This window comes from Manis javanica, chromosome 1 (genome assembly GCF_040802235.1).
Source record: "Manis javanica isolate MJ-LG chromosome 1, MJ_LKY, whole genome shotgun sequence".
Taxonomy (NCBI): domain Eukaryota; kingdom Metazoa; phylum Chordata; class Mammalia; order Pholidota; family Manidae; genus Manis; species Manis javanica.
Genome location: NC_133156.1, coordinates 58204480 through 58232222, shown reverse-complemented (window position 1 = coordinate 58232222; position 27743 = coordinate 58204480). Strand labels below are relative to the sequence as shown.

The following is a 27743-nucleotide window of genomic DNA, read 5'->3' as shown; positions in this document are numbered from 1 at the left end:
TACCTTACAGCTTGCATATTTATTGAACAAATACTACTAAAATAGCTAAAATACGTTGGGTACTTGTCTTGAGTGCATCAGTAAAGATCACATTGTTACAAAAGCCTGCGTTTTCAGCAGTACACAACTGCAACTCTACAGAAATGCCACAGATGCAGAATACTGTTTTCTTGCTCTATTTACACAGCTGGTATACCTACTCTAACAAAGGAGGGAGGGAAGGGATGCACGAGCAACTCAGGCCAATGGGGGAGTGAGAAGAGAATGAAGAAATGCAGCGCATGCGTCGTCGGTGTTCAACAGTCAGAAGCAGAAGAGCTCAGAACAGCGCCTGCCCTGCCAAAGGAAGAGCTGAAAGACGGTTATATAAAAATTAAGGCGGGCTTTCAGACTGGCTAACAACGACATTCCATGAGTAGATGGTATTGTCTGATTTTTTTTGTTTATCCATTTCACTGGGAGCAAGGACAAAAATGTAAAATCTACACCTTGCTTGTTACAACTGCCGAAAAAGAGTGCTCTGCCTTTTTCTATTTTCTTATTTTGTAAAAACATTGTTTTCCTACGTAATTTTTGGGGAGGGTGTCATTTTCAGATTTCTACTCAGGTGCCTGATTTTTGGATTTTTTTCAGAGGGCACATTAAAAAAGAGTTTGCCCTCTCTTCCCCAAATACCCCCTTCCAACAGAAAGAACCAAAAGACACCTAAGAACACCTGTCAAATTATTGCTTTTCTTTCTCTAAGTCAGGCAGGCGAGGCTACCAAAAGGAAGAGATTTGGTAAGTAAATTACAGTTTTGTGATTGCTCCCGCCCTAGCGACTTGCGTCCGCGAGGGCCAGCCAATGACATGTGGGCCCCTCGCGCTCTCTGGTAGCATTCGCTCAACCTGCAACGCTTAAGAAGAAAGCCACACGGAAGACACGAGGAAAACAGGTCAATCCAGTCTAGAGAACGACATTCAGGGAAACAGAGTACCAACACCTTCTTAGAACATGGAAATAAAAAATAACTCCATCAGAGCTACCTCGCCAAGGAGCATGTTGAAAGTCCAAAATAGCACCATTCATCAGTGTCTCAGGTCCTGTGGCAGCATCTCGGTCACTTACCACAAGGAAACAATGAGTTTCGAACTACTTCTATACATCAAAAGAGTACATGGATAAAATATAGAGATATACAGACAATTGATGAACATAAACTACTAGGCTTGTTACATCTAAATGAAAAAAAAAATGGGGACTCTCAGCCTCTGCAAGAAGCAGTCGGGAGCTATGTGAGTGAAAAGGCAGGAGTGGACCGGTTGTGTGAGAGCTGTGAGAGTTTGAGTTGTGGAAGACATTGTCGTAGCGAACCAGGCCTGAAGGCCCACCTGTAAAGGTTGTAAACGTGGATTCACAGTGTGAAATTCTGAGCGTTTTCACTTGAGTCAGAATGATTAAAAACTGGTTTGATGACACCTATTTGTCCACTGGAAGTTCTCTAAAGCAAGGCTCAGAGTCCCATAGTTTCTTCTTATAGTTGATGATTTACACAGAAAAAAATCCCATATATGATACCATGACCTCATCAATACCCATACACCATATGTAATACAAATGGAGGTGTTAACGATTAAAAAGAGTGGAGGTAACTGATTCTTGGGGAGTGGAGTTCTTTGCTGCCAAGCGGAGTCAGGGAGGCAGCCTCAGTCTCCTCATTCTTCTTGCGGTTCACTTCCTTCGGGACAGGAAGTCTTCCCTGAAAAGCAGAAGGGCCCACAGACAGGCAGACAGACACAAAAACAAGACATACTTAGTCATGCTTCTGAAACCATTTGACCATTTTTGTTTCTCCCTCCTGCCTTTTATCCTTGAACTCCAAAGTTTTGCAAACAGAGTTTACATATTAAACACAGTTCACCTGAATGTAAATATTAGGTCTGTGGGGGCATGAGGTAATTAAACACTAGCCTCCTTGGCCACAGTAGCATCAAGTGCTTCTCTGATGGCTACACCCGGCCACGTGGGAGGTAGCATTCCCCAGAGCTGGGTTTCTGAGGAGTTTCTAGTATCAAGAGGGCCTGACATGAGGCTGCATAGGAAGTGCTTGTGGCAGTGTTAAGAGACGTATTTTTTAAGGGCTCAGTGGCTTTGGTTGAAGGAGGGCACCTGCCTGTTTTCTAATATGTAATACAAATATTTAAAAGCATATCACAAATGTAACTTATGTATGGCTTACTCTGTAAGTAACTTGCACAGTCCATGCAGGCCTTAGGATGAGAATCCAGAAGTGGTAACAAAGGTGGGCATGTCTGGGACGGAAATGGTGTGGAGTTGGTTGGGGGTGGGGGTGGGGTCAGAGCCAAACCAAGGCCACATGCCAGATTCAGCTCATTTGGACTGATGGGGGCTAGTCTAAGTCTCTCCTTACAGTCCCGAGTGAGGTTTCAGGCTTCTGACTACAGTAATCCAGCCACAAGGTAACTGATGCCCTTGGGAAGAAAACTTAAAAAAAGAAATCCACTGTAACCCTGGTGCCTTTAAAATAAGGCTCATTCCTCCTCCCCCATCAACCTGTTTTAGCACAAGCTTAGGTTTTGGACAAACGAAGAATTCAGTGGCTGCTAATTGTCACAGGCCAGGAAGGAAAACATAAACATCATTTCACTCAACAACTCTATTTTGTATATGGCTGCCCTTAAAATTGCTTACTTCAGTTTAGACTGACTCTGTTGAGAAGTGAGTATATAGAACATTAGTCTGTCTCTATATAACTCTCAGTCTTACTTATCTTTTACACCTTCATGGTAAATACACAACAAAATGAAATGAACTGCTGGGTGGGATCTGGGTGATTTGGAGAGAGGTGTTTCCAGAAAAAAAGTGTGAGGAGATTATTTCAGATTTGAGTTTACCATTTTTACTATTTTTTCTCTTTTGAGGCCCAAATGCCCATGAAAAAGAACAGTCTTTCTACTGGCACAGAAGGAATGTCAGGCTTCTACAGCTCACAGAGGAGGTATTTGGAAGAGGGGACACAATGATGTCTTACTTCTCCACAAGTCAGGCCTTAGGAGAATTCAGGCAAAAATAATTATATCTCCCTCCATCATCTAATACACAACAGTCCCTACAGGACTGAGGAATGTGCATAACTAAAGGCTAGAGGAGGAGGGGGACAGGTGAGACCAGTGGCTCCCAGAGATTGGTTCTCCCGGGTGCCCCCAGAACTGATCCCCCACCAGCTGGACAACTCCCTCTGCTGAAGACTAAGTATAAGAATCCCCCAGTTACTCAGTCATGTGTCTTGGACCAAATAAGTCAGTGCTATCTTTCTTATGATTATACAAAGATGTGCTTTTCCAGAAGGAAGCTGTTGGAAAAAGGACAAATATATTACACTTAAAATATTATTCACATATTTGGAGAGGAAGAACTTAAAATAACAAAAGCCCTGAATCTCAGGACCCATTGTGCCAACCCTCTGGAGCATGTCTCAGTGTAGGCAAGACCTGGACTAGCCTTCCAAGAGGGAAGGGCGGCCCTGTTGTCCTCTGTGAGGAACTTGCCTAGTCTTGCCCCTCTAGCTGATGTCACCATCATCAAAGAGAAGACCGCAGATTCCTGAAGGGGGCCAGGATTAATTAAAACACTCTACTCTCTGTTGCCCCTTCCCTTATCACACCTCACCCTCAACTGCTCAGGGGAATCATGCCCCGAGCTGGCCCGGTGCAGAAGGTCTAGTCATAGTGCCACTGCCAGGGGGATGGTGTGCGGGGTGGGGGTGCGGCATGGGTATGTTTAAGCGAAGCTCCAGCATTTTAGCTCACTTCCACTCCAACTCCACAAGATCAGCACAAGTCGAGCTCAGGAAGGGTAAAAATCATTTTGTTCACCTACTTTCCTGCCAAAGATTTCAACCCTGACCTTCAGAAATTCTCTGAAAGATTAAGAATGATTTAGAACTGTTTCCTTTTGGTGCCAACTGCCAGTTGATACAATCTCTTCAAATTCTGCCTGTCTGTAAAACAGGGAATTGCTGAAATATTGGTTATACCTGGGAAGGCCTCATCACTGGCCAATTACACTTAGGAAACTTTTAAACGGAAATTCTTTCTTCCATGAACTCTATTTTTCTTTATTAATTGCAAAATCAGAAGGTCAGTGGTAAAAAGTACAGTCCTCTTGCTTAAGGTCAAACTGATATTTACCCTAACAGGCAAAGTCCAAAGGTATCTACAGTAAAAACTGGTAAATGCTTTTGTTGGGTTATTTCTTCTAAAATGGTGCCAAAATCTAAAATTTTATGAGTTTTCTTAAGGCAGAGCATTGTTACACCAACAATGTCAGAACAATGAAAGCATGCTTATAGAAAATATCTAGAGGCCTAAAAATTAGAAGAATGAACTATAACAATTTTTTATGTTCTTTCTGTTTCATTTCATGGGTAACCTTATTAGACAGTCAGGCCCTATTACCAGGCAAAATGGTCATCATCTTATATGTTTAAGATTGATCATCATATTTTAGTTTATTCATTCAGGAATAGAACAAATTAAAAATCTGTAAAATATGCATCTGATAAATTGATTCCATCTTAAAAGAAAATTTACTTTGGACTTTGAGCTTGTCAAAAGGAAGATAATGTGAATTTTAAGAGTCATGGGACTTAGGATATAAGTCATAATAGTATTGGGTTAATGGCTTATTAAACTATAATGGATATTAACATGAAAAATAAATAACTAATTTGTAAAAAAAGGCTACTAAATTGAAACAAAATTCACAAAATCACAGCTAGAAATCTTACCTTGGGAAGTCTTCCCTCCATTTCCTTGTTTGGAAATGGTTGACTGACCCAGACAGAGAGCTCTGGGTAATAAACCTACAGAGACATAAAAGCACACACATTCAGATTAAAAACAGGCTCCACTCTGAAACCACATGGGATGAACTTAACGAGCTCAATTCCCCTCAGCCTCACTGACTTCCTGACTGTGGCTTGGCGTGCAGGGGAAGCCCATCACGTCCGTTAGCCTGGTGTGCTTCTGACTGTACACTGCACTCAGGAGGGTTTCTGCTCAATGTCTTCCAAGATGAAGTCCAATAGGGGTCAGATATCAATCAAAGCAATCTCTAGCAAACAAAGTGGCAGCCTCATGGCACAACTGGCTGAGCAAAGCAAGCACCAAGGGGGCCTAACTTTCAGGGCAACCTATGGTAAGTATCCTGGCAAAGTCCACACGTATGAGAGAAATGTGCCACGCACACGTCAAACGCTGTTAGAGATTATCTTGATTGTTTATTAGAAGGCTTGGGATGCACAAAGTATACAGAGGAAGGCAAGAGGCAGCTGGCATTCTCCTCAGGCTCATTTGGTCACTGACAGCTGCCCAGCTGCCTGGAAGTAGTAAAGCGGCTGATGGGAGGGCAGAGAGATGGGAGCAGCATCGCTGTGAATGATTCAGAGAAAGCGGGGTGGGAAGAGGCGGAGCCAGTGAGTGGAACAGAGTAACTTTTCCTTAAATATACAAAGGGTTATAATCACAAGAAAGTTGCTGACCAGCTGTACTCCATCTCTGGAAGGACAGAAGTAGGGGTTAGGGCTTAACTTGTAACTGCAGGTTTGGGTCAGCTATAAGGAAAACTTGGCAAAAGAAGTGTCAAAATACTAAAAGAATTTAGAGAGGAAAACAGTGATACCTTCTTTGAGAGATTTAGAAACAGAATCTAATAACCATCTGCTCAGGCTAATTCTCATTTGATATTGCCCTGCTTAAAGCGAGGGGAGGAAATTAGATAAAATTCCCTCCAGCTCTGATTCTCCAAATGCTGTAAATAAGCCTCACATTTAATAAATAATATTAAGAATCACACCACATTAATAGGCTAGCAACAGATTACATGGTGCTCTTGTTTTTGGAAGCACTAGGTGTTGTAGCCTCCTCCCTGTGCTCATGTTTTCAATGTCCCAATCAGTCCACTCGGTTGAGGGGTCTGAGGTAGAACATGTGGACAGCTGTGTTGATTCTTTGGGACAGTCTAATAGTCACTACCTTTCCTTGACTCCAGTGACATTAATGGCACATCATAAATTATTACCTAATTTATCCTGACAAGATTGTGAATAGGCCTTATCATCACAGATACGAACAAAGAGAGACTCAAAGGCATCACCTGACTTGCCCGAAGTCCAGTCAGTGTAAGGTAAGATCAGGCTTCCAGATTCTAAACTTCTTCCTACTATCCTGACACCCTCACTTATCCTAGAAAGCAAACTGCCCACCATCTCTCTTTAAAGATTACACCAGTCCACAGTCACCACACACATTCAGGTTTTAAATGCAAGCTCCTCCTGCAAGACCTGGACCTATTTTCTGGTTTTGGACTGTGCCTGCTTTCTGGGCCAAGTGGTTCCCACAGTCCCAAACTCTTTCTTCTTGCCCAGCTTTCCCTGGCTCCCATGGAGAGAATTCAACCATCTGCCTAGCTGGGGACACCAAGCCACCCCGACATTTCCTTTAACAAGGAATGGGTGAAGAACACAAAATTGTGATATAAAATATGCAAGCTTTCATAAGGCTTAAAACAGTCACAGCACACAAAATCCCAATTTGGGCTTCATTTTGGAGACCCCAAAATGGGATCAAACTGTAAGTTCACTTAATATATACATTTATATAAAATGACTACATTTCTACATTACTATTTTAAAAGCATGCTTTCAGTACAACTAAAAATAATACACATTAGTGAGAAATAAGTTCCATTATACACCAAAAATGATAAAAGTACATGCAAAAACTTAATGGGCACAGGGATGCAATGAAATGCAAAGTCAAATAATGTATGTCTGTGTTCTTGTACTTTTCTGTGATGTTCTACCTTAAGAAAATGACACTGCTTTAGTATTTAACTTTTAGGTTCAAAGCATCAATACAGCCACCCAAATCTAATTAGTAGGGAAAATTAGCTTGCTTCAGCAATTATTATTTTTACAATTTGTTTTTCCAAGAACTTCTCTTTTTTTTAAGAAAAAGAATCAATGATTTTTTTTTTTTTGCAAAAGACCGCAAGAACATGAGTAACTGACAGCAAAGCCCACACCTAAGGAAACTTCCTCCCCTGCCTCAAATTCATTCTTTTGAAACATATTAATTTAGCCACAAATTGACCAAGGACATTTCTAATGTTTAGCATTTTTTAGTGCTTGAATCATGAAGTGATTACTGTATACTTTAGGAAAAATAAATGTCACTTTCCCTTGTGGTAAAGTCTTCCCTTCTCCTTCAGAGTCATTAAGCCAAAAATGACAGGGATAGAGGACTCTGTTGCATTCTTAAAACCTCTTCTGCTGGTCTCTAAGAACACAGCATATTCCTGGACGTAGAATCTAAAGGGGTTATTTAAACTTATTTTTGGCTTTGGAAAAAGGTGGTAGAAGTTCTGGAAATATATGCTACCTACATTACAGCTCTATTTTCTCTTATGCCTGTGGTGTGTTGAGACTCCAAAATGAAGGACTCAGGAGAAAAGATGCATGACAATCATCATCTTGCTCTCAAATAACTCAGAATACCTTTGTCCACGCATTCATTCACCATGAGTTTGTGAGAGCCCTGCAATGTGCTGGACTCTGTTGACGTTCTGGGCATTGCAAGAAAAGACATAGAGTTCCTGCCTTCTAGGAGCTCAAATTTAGGGAGGGGGCCAGCAGGGTAACAGACCTCCTAAAAAATCAATTTACAAGTGTGTGCTATGGGTTGAACTGTACCCCAAACTCCCCAACCTCCCCATCCCCCCAATTCCTATGTTGAAATCCTAACCAGTACCTCAGACCGTGACTCAAAAAGAGATAGGGTCTTTAAAAAGGTAGTTAAGCTAAAATGAGGTCATCAGGACGGGCCCGAATCCAGGATGACTGGTGTTCTTATAAGAGGAGGAAGGTGGAACACCGAAGCACAGAGAGGGTCCACCATGTGAAGACACAGAGAGAAGACCACCTACAAGCTAAGGAGATGGGCCGCAGCAGAAACTAACCCTGCTGCCACCTGACCTCAGATTTCTAGACTCCAGAATTGTGAGAAAATACATTTCTTTTGTTTAAGCCATCTTGCCTGTGGTACTTGGTTTTGACAGCCCTAGCAAACTACTACAGTGTGCTTGAAGTGCAATAAAAAAAAATGCATAGGTTATGTCAAATGTAACAGCTGTTGGAACATATCAACAGACTAAAAAACTGTCAAACAAAACCACCATTTGGCAAAACATCCAATAGTGTTGCCAACAGGGGCAGTGCAGTGCAGTGAGCAGAACTGAGGGCATCTGATGTGCCAGATGCAAGCCAAGGAGACAGAAGGGCAAGGGGGTGGGTGTAGTGGGCATGTGGGAAAGTGCCCACCAGCTGCAGCTCACAGGGCCACAGCAGTAAAGACACAAATTCAACCCCTGCAGGCTGCTGTGTCCTCAAGTTTTACTTAGTTCAGAATATTACCAAGTGACAGTGGCCTGTGACTGAGGCTGCTGAGTGCTGCTAATAAGCAGGTCAGAGAACTGACTAGTTGATCTGTGCTTCTGGAGTCCCTCTGTTTTTCTGGACCCTAAATCTGTTCACCCTTCTTGGTACCAGTCAACTGATGTGCCAAAAGTGGGCACATTCATTCAGTTTTCAGGATTTAAGTTTGTGTTTTACGTGAAGACCAGTTACATTTTTTTCTTTTTTAACTTTCACTGAGTTCTTGCTCTCTTGGTGGTGGTGGAGGACATCTCTGGAATTGAAGCATTCTAGCTACTACACGTGAGGATACCTCAAAAGTATTCTTTTATTAAAGTACACCCAAGTTTGCCTTAATCTTCACAAGAGAAGTATATGGTTTTTAAACAACTGTCTTTCATATTTAAAATAAACAACTGCTTTTCTTGCTCAAATAAAATCCTCAAAACCCTCTAGAACACTGTTCTTTCAGAAGTCAGGAATCTGAGGAGCCAGCTACACCCTCAACAGTTAAGAAAACATTCTGTGAATTGTGTTTGTGAAAATACCGAAGGGAAGGAAAATTTCATTGTTTTAAATTGGAGAATGTGCTTGAATTCTGGAAAAGGTAAGTATTTACACTTGTCAGTGAATATATTAATGCTTCTTTATCTCACTGATGACTAGGTTTAAAAACAACAAAACAGACATGAAGAACTACACTGGTTTAAATACACTCCTCATGATAGATGTGTACTTAGGTATCCATAAGCAACTCTTAGGTACAACCAATTTCTTGTTTTAAGTATATTTACTATATTTAAACCCATTATATATTTAAATACAGAATAATAATGAAAGCATACTATTTTTACTGATTCTCTTAAATGTATTTGGTTGTTGGGTATTTAAGTTTCAATTGTCTATCATGGCATATGAGTTGAAAATAAAATGTTCATGGTTTTTGCCTTTTTAAATCCTCCTAGTCTTTCTTTCAAGGCTCACTTTACCCTCTGGATAATGCATCATGAAAAGTAACTTCATTTTTTAAGTCTGTAGGGTAATTAGACTGCCAGTGACTATTACTTGGTAATCAAATTGGAAAAATGAAATGTAGGAACATCAGAGACCCTTCCTGCAAGGTCCTAAAAAAAATGCAAACTACATTATCACTTCAAATCTTTTTTAACCTCTTTTAAGCTTTTCATTTCAAAACTTGTTATTTCTTTTCCAATAGCATAGCCCACACATAGAACCAGTCTAATCACTACGTTTCTCATCACTTCTACTACACTGCATGTAAAATTTGAATTATATCTACTTATTGCCTGTTTCCAAATTTGTATGTTCCTCTGTATACTTGCTGCCTTTAGCAATATTTCTTGAGGGAGACTCTTATATGGGAATGATCTTCAAAGGCAGAGTCCTGACTTTATTGAGAGCCTAAATATACCATATACATTATATGCTGCTTACTTAATTGGTTAACATCAGAAATCTGCTATGGAGATGTTGTATGGCTTGGTTGTTAATGACCATAATTATATTATTTTCATCCTTGGTGGAATTCTGTGTGCTTAAAGAATGCACACACATGGCTCTTTTATGATTTAACAAAGATAGGTGCCCACCCCTTGCAATTAGGAAAGCTGACTAGGGCAGCAGGTGTCCAACCTGCATAATTAATTCTTGGAGCAGCAAAGGAGTATATTTCATAATCTCTCTGCCAATTAAACAGTGTGTGTGCCTGCATGTGTGTGTATGTCTGCATGTGTATATGTTCTATTCTGCCTAATTGGCTGGGAAGTGCTGAAACTGACTACTTTAACACAAGGAGAATTTATGTGCAAATACATGTACTTTATTTCTGTGAACACTCTTTGAAGTGACGCTATAAAGAATCTCCCTCAAAAACCGTTCTGCTCCCAGGTGTTGTAGTCATGTGAGAGGGCAGAATGTAAACTGAAACCATAAATGAGTTACAAGGATCATTTTCTCTGAACAACATTACATCAAAGATTAGATGGTGCCAAAAGATGATGCACTGAGCTGTCTCTCCAGAGACCTTGTCTTAGAGCTCTGCCTAACGCTTCTGATGCTGCCGCCTGGAGATGAGGCACACAGTGGAGGAAATGTACGCAACCCAGGACAAAAAACCCAGCGTGCAGCACACTGGGCCCTTCAGCTAATATATGTAACTTCTGCACATTCCGGAAAGTGGAATCAAAGTGTCAGCGCCCGAGTTGGCAAACATTCTGGTGTGGGAACTAAGAGAAACATGCAACGACCTGACTTAAATACACACACACACACACACACACACACACACACACACACACACACACACACACACACACACACACACACACACACGCTGTGGGGAACAATGGATAATTACCGGGAAAGCATTACAAACACCAGACCATTACACTCAGCCATAAACACTCGCCTGCTAGAAAGGAAAGGATGGCCTTTTAGGACACTGCTGTATTACAACATCTGCTGACACTCTTGGCTCTCCCGTGGACTGACAAGTTCTTACCTTACAGAAACGGGGGTGAGGGAGGCCACTGTGGTTCAATGGGGAAGAGGATGAGAACTCAGAAACTGGTTAAGCTCATTGGCATTAGCTCGCTTGGAATGCATACGTCTCCACTATGGGCACAGAAAATGCCCACGTTTCCTTAACATTCTATGCAGCAGATTATGTTACATGTCAGGCAGGCAAAAGATTTATAATTCTTTACTTTGTGAGCTCGGGTGTCTGAAATAAGCTCTGTAGATTTCAACAGTGGAATCCTCTGAATTCACTCTGCCTGTTGCAGAGCCGTCTTGAGAAGCCGCTGATGAATATGTGGGAACCTGACAGCTGTGGGATTTTATTTCTAGATTTCAACTAGACAGAGAAAGGAAAAGGAAACCCCCTCACTGGCAACAAAATGAAAGTGTTTACATGTGAAATTAATCGTCGGCACAAAGAGCTTTCACAGTAGCTCTGCCCCAAATACACTGCTCTGCTTGTTTAGCTGCTGAGTCTTTTAAAGTTTGATTTCTAAGAATAATAGCAAAGATTTTCAAGAGGAGCAACGAATCAAGTCAGGAGCCAGGCACAAAACGTTAACAGCATTATACAGCTTTGCTCTTTCACCACTGTTTCAAACTGTTTGTGGCATTTTTGGGGCCTGGATGGCGTGGCTCACTGCAGGGAGCAGCAGCTGGCTGCTTGGAGCGTGGTGAACATTAAGGTCAGCTCTAAACGTTTACTTTGTGAGAACTCCTCCTCTCATCTCAGCCTCATTCCTTTCCAGCAAGAACATGCTCAACACAACGCAGTTCACGTAAAGACTCCATAAATCCAAAAAAGGGAGTTACTGATCGAGGAATTCTCAGATTTCTGCCAAGGCACCCTCCCCCGGGCTGGAGGTCAGCCTGGTACAGTAATCAGAGCCAAACTGTGCACTAGACTCAAGGAATTAAGTTCAACACTTCAAATATTGACTTTTAATGGGTGATTTTTCTTTTCAGTGATGAAGACAAAATAAAGTACAAACTGCTGATAACAGCCCAAAGCAATCCAGGAGGAAGGGTACAAGAATAAAGCTTGGAAGTAAATCTCCTTTGGGGTATCTAAGAAGAGATTTTCCAAACTAAGGAGAAAAAATAAAGGAGCTTTTTAAAGCTCTGGTTGAGATGAAGCACTCTGTGAATGAACAATAAGAAAGTAAAGGCCACAAAACAAGGTGTTTGCTCTTTTCAGCAGGAAAAAATACTGGACTTTGTTAACTGGCAGCAAAAAAGGCTCCTCAGGCTTTTAAGCACAGCATAAGCTTTTCCTTGCCCCCATGACCCCTACAAATATGTTATAAAATCTTTTACCTCCCTGGAGTGGAACCAGAGTAAATATTTACTTAACACATCTGAGTTCTAAGTCTGGACCACCTTATTCCATTATATAAATTAGTTTTCATTTGTAATCAAGACATTAGAAACACTTCATCTTGCGATGCTTCTTCTACTCTTAAGGGCAAAGAAAGGAAAGGAAAAAGGGAAGGAAGGGAAGGAGGGACAGAGACAGAAAAAAAAAAAGAAAACTACTGTCGCCCCATATACTGAACTGTACTTGTGCATTTTTGAACAGTATTATCTGCCACAAATGAAAGTAATGCTGTTGATAAGCTTTCCAATACCAGACATCTGGAGTTAGCAGGGCTTTTTCCAAGCACATTCTAAGATTAATACGAAACATCTAGACTTACTTTTATTAGCTGGTTTAAATAATTTTAGGTATGCTGGGTCTCACCTTCAAGTAACTATAAGAAGTCTGATTTCTACTCACCAAGAATGCTTTTTCTTTCCACTTGTCCTAAAATTACTGTGCTATCCATTAAAATCATACGAAAATTTTCAGCAACATGGATGAGTAAGTCCTCAACAATCCCATTTCTTTTGTTAAAGCCCTCAGTCAAAGGCTTGTGAGAGAAGTATTTATTTATCCAGACAGAAGGATTTTGGATTTTTCTTGGTCAGGGTGGATAATGAGATAGCCAGTTGCTATTGAGGTTTGTGGACATTTCAAAGCATTCCTCTTACTGACATGTGCAAGCTTGAGCTTTCCAGAAAATGTGCATTTTCTCCCAAAGTGCTCATTCCAAAGAAACTAGTCACTCTTTCCATCAATGCAACCTCTTCTGCTGACAGCTGCAAACCTCTCAGCATTTAGCAAAAGTCATTTCGCATTTCAGTGCTTGTCTGGCACTGCCTTGGCCATTTAAAGACTGATATCTCTTCAACAGCAAAGAGCATTATAACAGATCACCAAATTTGGAGGGAAAGTGGATGTAATTAAAAATCAGTTTAAGTCAGAGGCTAGTTGATGATCCTGTAAGAAGTTTGACTTTAAAAAAAAAAAATGGAAAAATACAGACAGATCTGTACCCACATGTTACAAGTTCTCAGGTCACAAAGGTGTTTCCAACAACATGTCCTTCATGAAAACAGGCAAAAAACTGCAAGTACAAGAACAGAGTAAGATGAAGACAGATGCGCCCTTGTACACCCGCCTGGAGTTTCAACCCCTCTAGGTAGCACATGGTCCAATTCAGGAGATGGCTGGTGAGGGTCCGTCAGGCAAACTGTGGGAGCAGAGAAGACCTGAAAACAGCCGCCAACCCAGACTGATGAGGTGTTTCGGGGCTGGGAGTCAGCGTGGAGACAAATACCTCAAGGGTTGTGAAGATAACTGTGAAAGGGATGCAGGTGCGGAGGCTACGTTCCCTGGAAATGGGATCACTTACATTCTGATAGACATGAAAAAGACAGTGTTGGAAACTCAGACCTTCATTCGCCAAGAAGAGTGTACTTCCACCACACCTTTTTGGTCTTCCTCGCCCTCAGTCTTCTGTTGTAAGCCAATTATTAAAACTACACTTCTCCAAAGGAAGAGAACTACGAGCAATACAAGGGAGTTGTGGGAAGCTTCCAGGCAGAGGATGTAAGTGCAGGGACCCACAGTTTTCTGTGGAAATGCATGCTAGGGTTCATTGTAACTTTTAGCTTTTTAATTTGGGGTGCGCTTTCCAAGTGCTCTCATTTACTCTTCAGTTGTTGCTGTTGCAAGGATGAAATGCATCAATGTGTGTGGCGCTGGCAACAGGGTCGGGCTCATAAGTGGCCCTAGGTTGGCCGCCATTGTCCTCATCCTCACCACCGTACTCCGAGAACGCTGAGGGACAGCAGTCAGGGAGGCTGCCCAAAGTCACAGGACCAAGCATGGAGAAGGCAGGATGCCAGTCCAGCTCCGCCTTTCAGAGAACGCAGGCGGCCAGCATCCATCCTCTCTGCCGTTTCCCCAGAGCCACCTGGAGTGCCACCACGAGGCCCCCTGACAGCTGGGGTCCACTTTGAATTCCCCAAGTAGGAACGGACCGTTGCACTTAGTGCCCTTAGGATGAAATTAGATGGATTTGACACCTACTAATAGAAAAAATTTTCTTAAAACATCTGTTGCTCTGGCATCTGTGTTTCTAATAAATAGTTGTCCTTCAAAAATAACTTACCTAGAAGCCAGTTAGCACTGCTTGAGAGCACAAAGGGTTTGTTCGCCAGTGTTGTAAAGTCCATGTGTTGTGCAGTCGCTGAGGAAAGACTCCTCCTAGAGCAGCAATTCTGGCTTGGCTGCCTTTAGACGGGATCTAATTAAACCCAAGCAACACTGATCATCACAGTCTTGCCATTTTTCAGTTTTTCCTGGGAGGAAATGATCAGCACAATACAAATATCTAGCAATCACTACAGCTAAGTACAAAGGGCATTTGCTGAGAAACCAAATCATTTTGACATGGCCTCAGTAAAAGATCTCGAACAACTCAAGACGGCCTAGGAATGAACAATCTACTTCAGAACAGCTTTCTTTCACCTAATGCAGTTGCAGTCATGTTCACTCTAACTTTGCTTTTCAGCATTTCAGTCAATTTAAAAACAAACTGCTTAGCTACAGGGGAATTAAAATCTTATCTTTGTCAATTATCCGTAGATATACAAACCTTATGCTACATGAAAATATAAAGTGATCCTAATTGAGGAGGAAGAAAATAAACACTTATTAGACCAGAAAGGCAATGCAAAAAGTAACAGGGATGGTAATTCAGAAAGAAAAACAAATTTAACCTGACTCCACTTGGACATTTTAATGTAGTAGAAATGCAGACAGTTCTAAAGACAGAAAAATGGTAAAATGGAAATGGGGTAGCAAGCTGATTGTTAGCTGTTACCATCATGAAGGAACCAAATAACAAATAACAGGGTAAGTAGTATTAGATCCTCAGATTACATGTAGAGTATATACTCAATCACACAAATATGGTGTCCCTCTGGCTTTGTCTAAACAGTGTAAGAACAGCTGATCAATTTAGTAAAAATTCACATTAATTATCAGATGAATTGTTTGTATGCCAAAAATCAAATTTAATTGAATTTCTGATTAAACTGATTGTGTCCAGTGTTCAGAGATCAGCCTCATATGATAAAGTTTAAAAAGTAGTCCCCATAAAAAAAAAAAAAAGAGAAAGAATAGGCTTAATGAAGATGAAATGAAAATATGTGGAGACCTGGCTTCCAGACCTTGATGACAAGATCAGAACAGCTTAAGATTCTATTATCAAGAAGTGAGCCAAATATCCAGCAGTCCACAGGGCAGCATGAAACGGAGACTCGGTTACAGTCCAGAGCAGCAGGGCTCCGGAAACAGTCAAACCCGGGTAACTGAGGATCAAGATTATGAAGATGAGAAGGACACAGAGAAGACATGGGCAGAATAGTTGGTGCTGTATTGTCAGAAGTAGGTTGGGTATGTAATTTCAATTACCCAATCAATTAATCAAGAGGTATTTACCAAGTACTTACTTTCTGTGAAGTACTGCATATTCAGTAGATAGCTTTCAATCCTACATCTTATCAAAGAGTACGTCCCATTAGTTTTGGCTAAACGTGCCAAAGTAGCAAACACCTTTTTCACAAAGTTTTTAGCACTAAGTCACCAATTTCTGAGACATCTATCCAGGGAAGGAGTGGGCCAGTTAATTAATCTGTCTTTCGAAATTCTAATTCTCTTAACTGTACAACAAACAACTGGAAGGCCCACTGTTGCACGTTTCAGATTGGGTCCATTCCCTGCACACTTCATTCTTTTCAGCTGGTATTAACTGAGTCCCCACAGTGCAACAGGCACTGGGCTAAATACCCACCACGTGCTGCCAAGCCCACAGGTACTGAAACACTGAGATTCGGCCAGTACCCAGCAAATGTGCACAAGAACAGACTTCCAGCCCATGGTACCAGTGAGCCTTTGGGGTGACTTTCACTACAGTGACTTAACGAAGGCCATGAAACAGTACTTCTTGGAAAAATCTTTAATAACAATCCCCTACTTGGGTCATGTTTATAAGTATCTTAGTTAAGTTTTATCCATCTAACTACAGACTCTAGGTTTTCCTTGACAGTTCGCAATACTGGCTGCCAAAGATGCTATATCTTCTAATTTCTACACTTTCCAGCCCCAAAACAGGTTCTATAACTGACACTGACTTTACCCAATAAAAGTGTCCTCAGGAGGCCTGGACCCATTTGAAACACAACTACTTTTGGGCATTTCTCCCTGTTCAGCCACTGAACTGAAGTACTTTTCCCTACTGGAATTGTATCAAACACAATTCAGACAGGAAGGCTGTTACCTGCCCCAGTAATCAAAGGACAGTGGTGTGTGATGGTGATCTGAGCGCAAGCTGGGGTGGAGAAGGAAGGAGAGCTGGGGCTGGGCAGCCGTGCCAAAGCCCGTGTGCACCCTGTGAATCTGCCTCTTGTTTTAACTACTTATTGGTACAGGTCTTAGCCTTGTATTTTTACTGGCAATGACTTCGGCTATTCTTTCTTTCCAATCAACGGCTCTGGGTTCCCAACTTCAACTGAAAAAGGGCAAACAGACTTTCCTTTCATTGGCCACATTCTCTTATGCACCTTTTCCTTTTCCAACATGAGTTATATTTGTACCTTACAAAACTATAAGAATGAACACTGAATGAGCACAGTCTCAAATCAAGGGTTTAAAAATATCTCCAGCTAGATAATCATAACACTTTAAGGCAGAAAGCTTAGAATGGAAACCATTCTCAGATAATAACAGGCAATAATTCTATTTAGGAAGGTTTCATTACCTTGTGACACCAAAGCAGGTTATACTCCACCATCACAGCAGCCTCAATCCGATGCAGGGACAAACCGCACCAGTGCTGGAAAAACACCACTAACCACCTGTGTGCACTGCGCCCGCAGCCAACATTCTGGATGAGGTGTGTGTCTCTACTCTGAAAGGGTCCTCTTTCAGCTGACTATTCTAAACTAACTTTCTGAACTCTCTCACAACCTCCTTGATCCAAAGTGTGAAAGAAGGGAGCATAGAATTTAGGAGTTGTCTTTGTAATGTGCTTTTATTTCACTTAACTTTCCCTTCTTACCACCCTAGCATTAAGCCTTCTTCAATGTTCAGTGAGAGGGGCTCTTCCATAGTAAATTCATAATCTGTGTGTGGTCATCTCATTTCCTGGGCCATAAATCTCATAATCTGAGCTATCACAGCTCTGCAAAGTGTTGGGCTGTTGCTAGTTGTCAATCTCAAGGAAAGCCACCTGGTTCTGCCCAGAAATAACAGATCTCCACGAATCCATGACCACTGACCCATGCATGTACTCTGCAGACATTTATTGATCACTAAGGATATGCCAGATCCTGGATAGGTATTGGAGCAGCCATCAGACTGGTTCACAGATGTGGGGCGTGTGCAAGTCCCCATTACAGCATGTCAATGAAGGTTAGGGTATCCCACTTTGTGGAAAGAGAATGCCAATCAACTCACTAGATCTTCTACAGTTCCCTCTCAATGATAAATTTTTTTCACATCTGATTTCACCGTCCTGCTGATAGAGGAAAAGGAAAACAATGAGGCATTACAGCCTCAATTTCTAGCAAAAGGAAAGGAATGATACTCACTTACTAGGGGTCAATGCTCTTGTTTCAAGTTTACAATTGTTGGGGTAGAAAAACTAAGAAATAAGCCAGCTAGAAATAGAATGTTGTGTGCTAAATGTACAGGGCATGAGATTATTCCTGCTGGCTGTGCTGGGGTGAGTTCTATAGGAGTTGGTATTTAAATTCAGTCCAGAAGAACGGCTTTATCTTGTCAGGAGAAGCATCCTTCCTAGGACTGAGTGAGTAAAGAAAGGCACAGGAGGGAGTCCTAGAGCCGCTTTAGATAACAATGGCCTGACCCTTCTAAGAAAAAATACTCCATCAAGGCTATAAACAAAAGATTAGTACCCATAGTTCTTGGAGTGGCTGCCAAGCCACAGAAATTAAATTTCTGAAGGTGTAAATGCCGAAGCTGAAATAAACATGATTTGAAAGTAGGAGTTGGGAGTAAGCATGAAGGATTCAGGATCAATGCTTACCTATGTCACTTTCATTGAGAGAATCAGAGGCAAGTCCAACCTCATCTGAAGAGGCTAAAAGAGGAAGTGAGATCACTTCATGCTGAAAATCTTGCAGCTATTGTATTCTAAGGTTGGAAGGAGTCTGTGCTGTATCCAGAAGAAATTCCAGAAAACTCCTTCTTGGCTTTGGCTTTCCCCAACTTGTGTACGTGATGAGATTTTCTTTAGATGGTCACTGGATTATTGATTAAATTGGTAACAGCCGGTAGGCCTCAAACTGTAAACAATTTTATGATGATGATGTAAGTGTTGGCTTGAGTTTTCAGTAAGTATGTCTGGCTCATCAGGAGGCACTGGGGAGTGAGAACCAGCTGGGTGCATGTGGATGCAACTGATTAGCAAATGGCTACACCCAGTTGGCCTCACAGAGGGAAGCGTGGTGCCTCCTTTTGGGCAGCGGCACAGCAGCCACGCCCTCTCTGGCCAAGTGGACACTGATGAACCTGCTGGAATATGCCAGGGGAAGTGCTGCCTTTTTCCAGTTTCTCAGGAAAAAGAGGTAAAGCATGATCCCTTCGTCCTTCCCAATTCCTTCTAACTAGGGACCTTCCTTCTCTCCACTGCACCTCAGCCCCAGGAGAGAGGCAGCAAGAAAGTAAGCTTACAGCTAACCCGGAGGGCTATGTGGGTGAGTGTGTGCGCGCTCTGCCGTGGTGCAGTCACCAGGCACGGAACCTGAGTGAGAGCCTCCAGCTGCCTTGTAAGACGCCTGCTCAGTGGCTCCTATGGCTTGGCACCTCAAGTCCTTGACAGGTTTTGTGAGGTTTGTCCTAGACAGCACAGAGGCCCCAAACAGGCAGGAGGACCTTAGTGCCTGTAGTAAAATGCATTATGCTCACTCTTGCAGGCATACCTTTCTAATGTATTCCTTTTATCTGAAATATGCTTCTCTCTTATCTAAACCTACCCAAATATTCTTAATTCTTTATTCACTCAATATTTACTAAGTACTGGTGCTAAGCCCAAGGGAAAAAAGGCTTCAGAAGGCAGAGTACCTGCTCTAAAGGAACAAACAGTCCACTTCTAGGTTTCAAATTTTGTGCCAACTCCAACCAATTATTAATGGAACACTATATAGAGAATTTTGAAATCATATTCAGGACGAATAATAATAAGTGTCAAGGTTGATTAGCAATGTCTGCCACAGGGGTAGCAGGAGTTAGTGGTGGCATGCATGCTATATATTTGCCATCTCTGTACCTAGCTTAATTTCTACCTCCTTAAGAAAAGTTTTCCCCTACAATTCCCAGTCCCCAGTCCTCAATAACTTATCGCTCTTTGGCATCTTACAATTTAGCACTAGATTACATTGCTTTACAATGTTAAATTTGCCATGCATGTAGGTCTCCCTTTCACCACTAAAATATAAACCCACTGAGGGCATAAGCCTAGTGTGCATGTTCCATAATGCAAAGAACTGAGCACGAATAAAATGCTCAAGAAAAACTTGTTCAATAGACATGGGAATTGATGCATAACCCTCCTAACTCTTCCCATTGTCTTCAATACTTTTCAGACATGGCACCTTTGTGTTTGGGGTTTACTTTCATAGTATCACAGAATCAGATTATACTGGAAATATGCAGGGGCTTTAAAGTTCCAATACTGAGAGTAAAATTCCTTCTAGATCCTGGAGGGCACTTATACAGCTGCAGGAAAAGTTGCTGTGTGCCTTGAGTACCACAGCTGGATCAGACTTACAGAGCTAGCAGCTCATCATGTTGCTCAGAGTTGGAGTCTAAAAGCTGATAAGAGCGAGCAATTGCAAGCCACTCTTCTTGGCAAGTGGCTTTCGGCTTAACCACAACTTTTTTTTCTTCTTTTAATAAATAATGGAAAATAATATGCTGTGAAAACTAAAATTACATTCATTTCAACTTCCTAGCCTTTTAGAAGGTAAGAATACAAATGTCTTCCAGCTCACCAAAACTAAAGATGATTAAGTCATTAAGGATTAATTTTTTTTAAAGTTCAACTTAACAGATATTAGCATGCATAGATCAAATATTTATTGAGCTTCTAACATATATTTAATACTTTATTAAACACTGTATATGAAGTTTATAACCTTCTGGAAACTGATAATTTAGTTGGTTAATGAAAGAAATGCATATGATCCAACAAACGAATAATGCAAGAGATTAATCTACTGCTCTACTGGGTTAATACTATGCCGTTGCTACAGTAACTGAATTGCTATTTCGAATTTAGTCAAGAGTCATGCTAAGGTTTGGATCCCAAACAATTAGAGCTGCTAATACTCCTCATGCACTAGTGGATCAATTTCAGGATCACTGCTATTCTTTAAACTACTGAGATGAGAAATTCTTGAAGGTGTAAAATATGTTTAGAAATATCCATTTCAGATAAATTTAGACCCAAAAAATGATACTTTTAGCAACTATAATTTCTACAGATGTGGGCTGAGATTTATGTTAACTAGTTTTCCAATTCAAAGCAAAGGAGCAATTTGAAATTGGAGTCTTTTAATGTATCTTGATCAACCAAGATGCCATAGTCCAGGGACATTTGGTGCATTTTCCTCTGATGTATTCAGATTGGATTTGCTGATAAGATTTCCTTAATCTTAGTCTTAACCTGAATAACAAAGGAATTAATACAGATAATTCAGGCAAATGGTTTCTACTCCTACATTATTCCACCAACACTTTGAATAAACAAGGTGAATCAGTTGGCATAAACATTTGTTTTTGATTTTGTTTTAACCATAATTATTCAGATAATTTTCTAAACCTTCCATTTCACTTTGGCTGTGAGGATAAGGCCTTAAAAGGCTTTCCAGCCAGGAACAGCACTAGCAAAAGTATGTGCAAGACCAAGGAAGCCACGGAAATTCACTGTAAGGCTCCTGGTCAGCCCACTATAGAGGAATACTTAATGAATAAAACTTTAATCTGGAGGTTACTCATTTGGTTTAGTAGTAGAGTATTCGTATTTTAAAAGTGTATTTTCCTATTTTAGAAGCAGTCATCTTAGGACTTACAGTGAATTCTTTTAGTGTATTTATGATGATCAAATTTGCATACAAGTTTTTAAGAAATTTTTTATCAGGTTAAAATAGAATGATAGTTTAAATGGCTGCTTATTCCAAGACTGCCCAAATACCATATCCTGCCTGCAATATTTATACAGCTCAAGAGGAGGCTGGACCACGGGCTAAACCCAGGGGGATCATCCCTGCTGTCCTAGTTCCCCAAACAATTCCCCACTCCTCCCCTCCAGTTGTGCTGGAAGGCCTTGGGCAAGAGAAGACAGTACCACTCACAGTTCCCCTCCTAGACAGGCTGTGCTATCTCCCAATCAAGAGTCACTGAGCAATTTGCAAATTTACATCCAAAAGCCCAGTGGGCACAGTTACCGATAGGACCTCATCCCTCTTCAATTTTTGTCTTTTTCTTTAAACAAGAAAACCTTCTGTTAATGAAGAGATTATTGAAAGAGTCTCCTTGTAGCCTATGAATGCCACTTCACTAACTATTCAGAAAGCAGAGCTCTATGAACAGTACAATGGAGTCAACTCATCTTGTTGAAAAGCTCAGCATCAGCCTTAGAGAGAACTTAAATTATCCCAATTCCTAGGTTTCTGTTAAAACATAATGAGCCCATGGGTATGCCACTGTGAGCCCCTGGCCCACACATGCTCAGAGGCAGGTTTACTGCGTGGAGGGCAGTCATGTTGAAACTCAGGACTGAACATTGACTTTGGATTAAATAATTTATTTTTTCGGACTATTTAATAAGACCATCTGCTCACTCTTAAGTATCTTCTTATTGATGTATCTGAAGCAAGTACCTTTAAAATAAAACACTGAAGTAAATATAAAGGACCCATATAAAATATAATCCTTGAAATTAAAATTTAGCAAAAAGCCAAATATGAATTTAAAAAATACTGAAGATCTCTTCAGACACAATATCTTAATTGCAAAAAAATAAAATAAAATAAAAAATAAAAATAAAAAAGGCAACTGGAGAAGGACATGTTTACTCGAACACTTTAAAAGTTGGGGAATAAGGTTTTGAAAAGAATATTCTGGTTAACTAAGATATAGGAAACTACACTCAAAATTAAAACTTTTAACAGTACTCCTCTGAGTTGCACAACCTCAAGTGCACTGTAATATATGTAAATGGCGCCCCCTGGAGTTGTGCACAAGGGGTCCCATACACAAAATAGAATGAGATTAGTGGCTCACAGAATCAACAAAGTGGTTGTTATTTTTTTGATAATAACAACTAGCAAAAGGCACTCTAGGATTCTTGAGTGTCTTCAAATTATCATTGTGCAACATTATCATTTTAGGATATGTAAGATGTCTAAATAATGAATCTGTTTTGAATTCTGGAGTCTACAGTTAATTTGTAACACTGGAATGAGCTTATTATAAATTTGTTTCTTGGAATAAACCCTTTACTAAACAGACTAAGAACAATGGAATTAGATCCTCTTTAGTGTTTTGAATTATATAAATAAAAATACATGATTAACATAAAAGTCATGTTTATGTATTTCCTAGAGGTGCCCAGGTGATAAATCTACTGCTTCCCTAGCAATACCTTCCACTGTATGTGGACTAAGATTTACTCTAAGTAAGACAGTTACAGAGAGCAGCAAAGTAATTCCAGTTTTAATCAAGGAAAGAAAATAACTCCATTTTGCCAAAAAGGAGAAAAGATGGTGCAAGACATCTCTAATACCAGTTTTTGAAAAAAACATAATGGAAACATTTTTTACATTAATTTGTGCAAAGACTTTTAAGAACTCAGACCTCTGGGAATAAGAGAATTGCTAGAAAGTTACTTGGAATCACCCACAGACAATAACTGTCGGTGGTTTCATTTCAGGCAATGGGCTTGTGCCAAAAGGGACTGACATCTTGATGAAAGGATCACCAAAAAGTTGTGAGAATTTTTCCTTGAGCAAAAATCCTTCCAAGAGCAGCAAATTGTGAATTCTCATGCTGCCACCCCACATACACAACAACTGTAAGAAATTCACAACATGGAATAATAATTTGAATTTGTTCTTCTGCATTCAAATCGTTCCAACTTTCACTCTCGGATTTGGCACACATGCTTGCCTTCCACAAAGCTCATTCCATTCACTACTACAGAAACATGATATTTTCTCTTTGAGCGTGATCTATAGGGCTAGTTTTGGCAGGGTCAGTGGTCAAATTTATGTTTAACCAAACTGGTCACCTGACTTATTACAACATACATGAACCTTCAGGGTCTACCTACGGTGACATAGAGGGTAAGGGTCTGGGATAAAGAGCTAGAAGACAAGGTGAGACAAGTCACAGTAAAAGTTAATTAAATGAACAAAAATACCTGGCAGTAGTTCATTTTATTACCACCCTAGTACTCTATCACAATGGCAAATTAGGAATTTAGTATCAAGTTAGGAATCATTTGCACAAAACCCAATGATTAGCTTAGTTTTCTGTTCACCTCTTTGGCCCTTCTATCTTGAGTTCCCTAATTTGGTCGTTATCAGTCTAAGATGTAGCAAGAGCTATTTTATTTGGTGCTTTGACACCCACCTGTTGAGATAACAGGTGAGGCATACACAAAAAATAAAGAGCTTACTTGTGTTAATAGGATTCAAACTGAATTCATTTAATTGCTTCTGATTCATTTTTCTCCTTGGAAGCTTATGCTTGGGTTGTTCTCAAAGAAAACATTAAGTGTATCAGATTCTATTTTGATTCATTAAATTCCACCCTCAGTTTAAAAGAAAAAATTAAAACTAAATTTGGAAATCACACATTCTAAGGGCAAAGAGGTGTTTTAAAGAGCATAAACATCTGCAAGAGGCCATGCTGTGCTTGACTGAAAAGTTTTCATGACATCTCTACAATTTTTTTCAGTTCAACCTTATTTCCAAAGAGGAAGTTTTTCATCGAAGACTAATAATATACTTATCTGCTTAATGTGTATTCCATCTTGTTCTTTAATCAGTCCTCAAATATTAAACTGCCTTCTCTGTGGATCATACTCATCAGAAATTGTTAACTTTCATTTGTCAGATAACTGGCTTTATGCTAAAACTGAGCAGATGTCTCTCATAAGTGAAGTTATAAATCAATAGAAAATAACATTATATTTGAGCACAATAGAGTACATTAAAAGTCCATGCTCTTCAAATATACTGCTCTTAAAGACAGTAGAAACTGTAGCTGTTTGATAAGCTGGACATAGGTGCCTACTTTGCAGGTAAGTTCTGGCTTTCTCTAATTAAGATCCATTGCTTTGTCTGAGCCCTACTGGTGCTACCTCTTCCATGCATGTCACAACACATCACTCTTCCTAAAGAACAAACAGAACAGTTTCTGTTGTTCAAGTTAAATAAATCTGTACTTCTGAAAGAGGAATTTCAGTTTTCTATTCAAAATGATTGAAAAATCAAAAGATCTCATTCACCAGATCCAATTCATATAAATCGCTGTACTGGAAAGCTCCCACACGCTAGAGAGGGACCCTTTTAAAGGTCAGATGGGGTAGGAACAATGAGGGGTTGAGGCTGGGATGAAGGTGGGTGGTTGACATTTACACAGAATAAAGAATGATAAGAAGCTACTGAGAATCTTCTCTGATGACCAATTCTTACCATTTTGAGAGTCTTAACAGTCTTGGCCTTGCACCTCCTTCTCCTCAGTCCAGGGAGACCAACCTGCAAAATATGTTTAAATACAGTAGACAAATCACCTCACCACAGGTTAGCAAATGAATAATGCCTGTTTAGAGGTTATGGACAACCATTTTTTGTGGTTAAGATAAGTTACATAGCAAATTACTGTAACCACTGGTGCTTCTGAAAGAGCTTTCCAAGCTGTCCCAGTGTACGGGCTTAAATAGGGGACAAAGGAATTCCTCATACCTGGCTTTGCAGAGTCCTGGGCTATTCTTAGTGTTTGGTTCATCTTTAAATTGCAGGAGTTCAAATGGTTTAGCAACTTAAAAGTAAAACCAAGTGATAAAAATAGATTGTTTTCTGGCTGCTCTTTGTTCCCAGACATACTACTGGCAGTATATTTGCAATCAAGACAGCAGAATAGGAATCAGCCTTCCACGGTGGAGTGTAATGCCTCAGAGCAGATATTTTTGGAAATGGCACTGCATTACATAACCTTCCATGTTTAAAAAAAAAAACTACACTGGGGGAAAAAAGTCAGAAATACACACCATTATGCCCTTCTCCCTAAACCAAAATAAACATTAATCTACATGCTGCAGTGATTTTCCTCTCAACCTTTCTGTCATCAGAACACAGTTCTTTTGTTAACATAAGTTATGGCAAAAATTAAGATGAATGGAGAAACTAAAAGTTCTCCAACAGGGTATCATAAGCTCTTAAGAGTTTTCCTGTAATGTTATTATAGACACAGAAAAATGCAAATCAGATTATCATCATCATCAAGTCAAAAATCAGTCATTTGTTTTTAAGCCCTCCCTCCCCCAAAGTTAAACTGCTTCATAAGAAAATGCAGAAAAAAGTGCTGCAAGATCGAATGTCCGAAAAGATCCTTGGCAGCCTCAACAGCGTTGAAGAAGTAATAAAGTGTAAGGATGGAAGGGCACAAAATCATTTAGTAAAAGGGATGGGGGGGTGGGGGTGGCGGTCGCATGCACCAAAGTGCATCTAATGCAAAGAAACAAAACAAACAGTTCCTAACAATGCTTTATGAGCAAGAAAAACAAAAATTAACCACACCAACAAGCAAAAAAAAAAAAAAAAAAAACCCCACCCCTTCCCCAAAGAATTCTACCTCTTAACTTGTGCATTAAAAAAAGCCCAAGTTCAATTCCAGCCTTAATGCAGCAGGACCAAAATGCCAGAATTTCTCCAAGGTACATGCTTTCAGCTCTTCAAAATTTAGAGGGAAGAAGCATGAACTCTGCAGGGTTGAAGGGTCCAGTTAAGAGCAAAGGCAAGAAATCGACACAAAAGAGAAAGCGGCGCTCCCGGCCGCGGATGGGAATAGCATATACTTACAGACAAAAGCCCCGCTCCCTGCTCACTCTCTCCTCTCTACACCTGAAACACAAATGTGGATGAAAAAGGGCATCATGCTAGAAAGACAGCTGGGGGAGGGGGTGAGGGGAGAGGGGGAGGGGGAGGAGACAGGGGTGGAGGAAGAGGAGGGAGGGGGAGGGGAAACAAAACCCAAACCGGCTCCACTTCCAAGAAGTGCAGCCTTTAGAAAGAAGGAGGGGAAGGTCTCCCTGCCTCGCGCTCTCTCCAGGAGTGTGTGTGTCTTTCTCTAAGAGTCTCCCTCTCCCGCGGCCGCTAGTGTGCTGGTGAACAATGAGCTAATTCTGACGGGGCTGGCGCGGCGCCAGCGCCCAGCCTCGCTGCCTCGGTGCGGCCGCGCCGGGGCCAGACTGCTTACTCGGCAGGAATCCGCGACTCGGGGCCCAGCGGCCGGCGGCCAGCGCGCGCCCCGCGCCCCGCCGCCCCCACCGCGCCCGTCGAGCCCGGGGGACAAAGGGCCCGCAGCGCGCCGCGCCGCCCCGGCCCCGCCCCCGGAGCCCGGCGCGCACACCGCGGCCCTGCCCCTCCCGCCCCCGGCGGGCTTCTCCGCCTCGACGTGCGCCGCTTTTCAGACAAATAAGGAGGCGGAGGAGGCGGTTTGGGGGCGCGCCAGGCGCGAAGGCGGCCAGGGAGCTGCACAGCCCGGCGGGCCGCCAGGGCCGGACAGAGGCGGCGCGGCCCGTACTGTAATAATAAACCTGCGGCAGAGGGCATCTGAGGGAAAGAGGACGGCGGCGGGCGGCAGCCGCCTTCCCTTTTATGTGCCTGTCCCGAGCGCAGCAGAAAATGGTGCCCGCTGCACGGGCGCGCGCGCGCGCACACACACACACACACACACACACAGACGCGCGCGCGCGCTCAGCCAGCACCGCGAACGCTTGCAAGCGATCAGGGTCTGCCCCCCCGTCCCCGCCGGGAAAGGGCGCCGCGAGGAAGCCCGGGGCCCCGGCTCCCCGAGGGCTGAGCCCCGTGCTGCGCGCGCACGCGCGGAACCCGGGCACACACGCGTGCACACACAGGCAGGCGTGCAGTGACAGCAGGAGCTGCGACCTGGTGTGATCCGCCCAAGACACACTCCCCTCGTGCTCCTTTCTCCTCCCCTGAAGGGTTTAGCGTGTTCCCCGCTCCCTGCCCCACTGAAATTGTACTTTTTAAAATTGGAGATGCTTTTTTTTTTTAAAAAAAAGCTAT

At 41.6% G+C, this 27743-nt stretch overlaps 1 protein-coding gene across 3 annotated transcripts; it reads right to left on the bottom strand.

The window, feature by feature from the left end:
- NREP (neuronal regeneration related protein) lies at positions 1 to 26997 on the bottom strand. Of its 3 annotated transcripts, XM_073233000.1 has the most exons (6): positions 26748 to 26996; positions 26514 to 26555; positions 25398 to 25473; positions 25128 to 25190; positions 4791 to 4865; positions 1 to 1739 (listed from the first exon to the last, which is right to left on the bottom strand). In XM_073233000.1, the coding sequence occupies exons 4-6, from the start codon at positions 25128 to 25130 to the stop codon at positions 1614 to 1616; spliced, it is 204 nt and encodes a 67-aa protein (XP_073089101.1). In that variant the 5' UTR covers positions 25131 to 25190; positions 25398 to 25473; positions 26514 to 26555; positions 26748 to 26996; the 3' UTR covers positions 1 to 1613. The 3 variants fall into 3 exon arrangements, with proteins under 3 accessions (XP_073089101.1, XP_073089100.1, XP_073089097.1); XM_073232999.1 differs by lacking the exon at positions 25398 to 25473 and having other exon boundaries at positions 26911 to 26997; XM_073232996.1 differs by lacking the exon at positions 25398 to 25473 and having other exon boundaries at positions 26748 to 26995.
- Between the last annotated feature and the right edge of the window lie 746 nt (positions 26998 to 27743).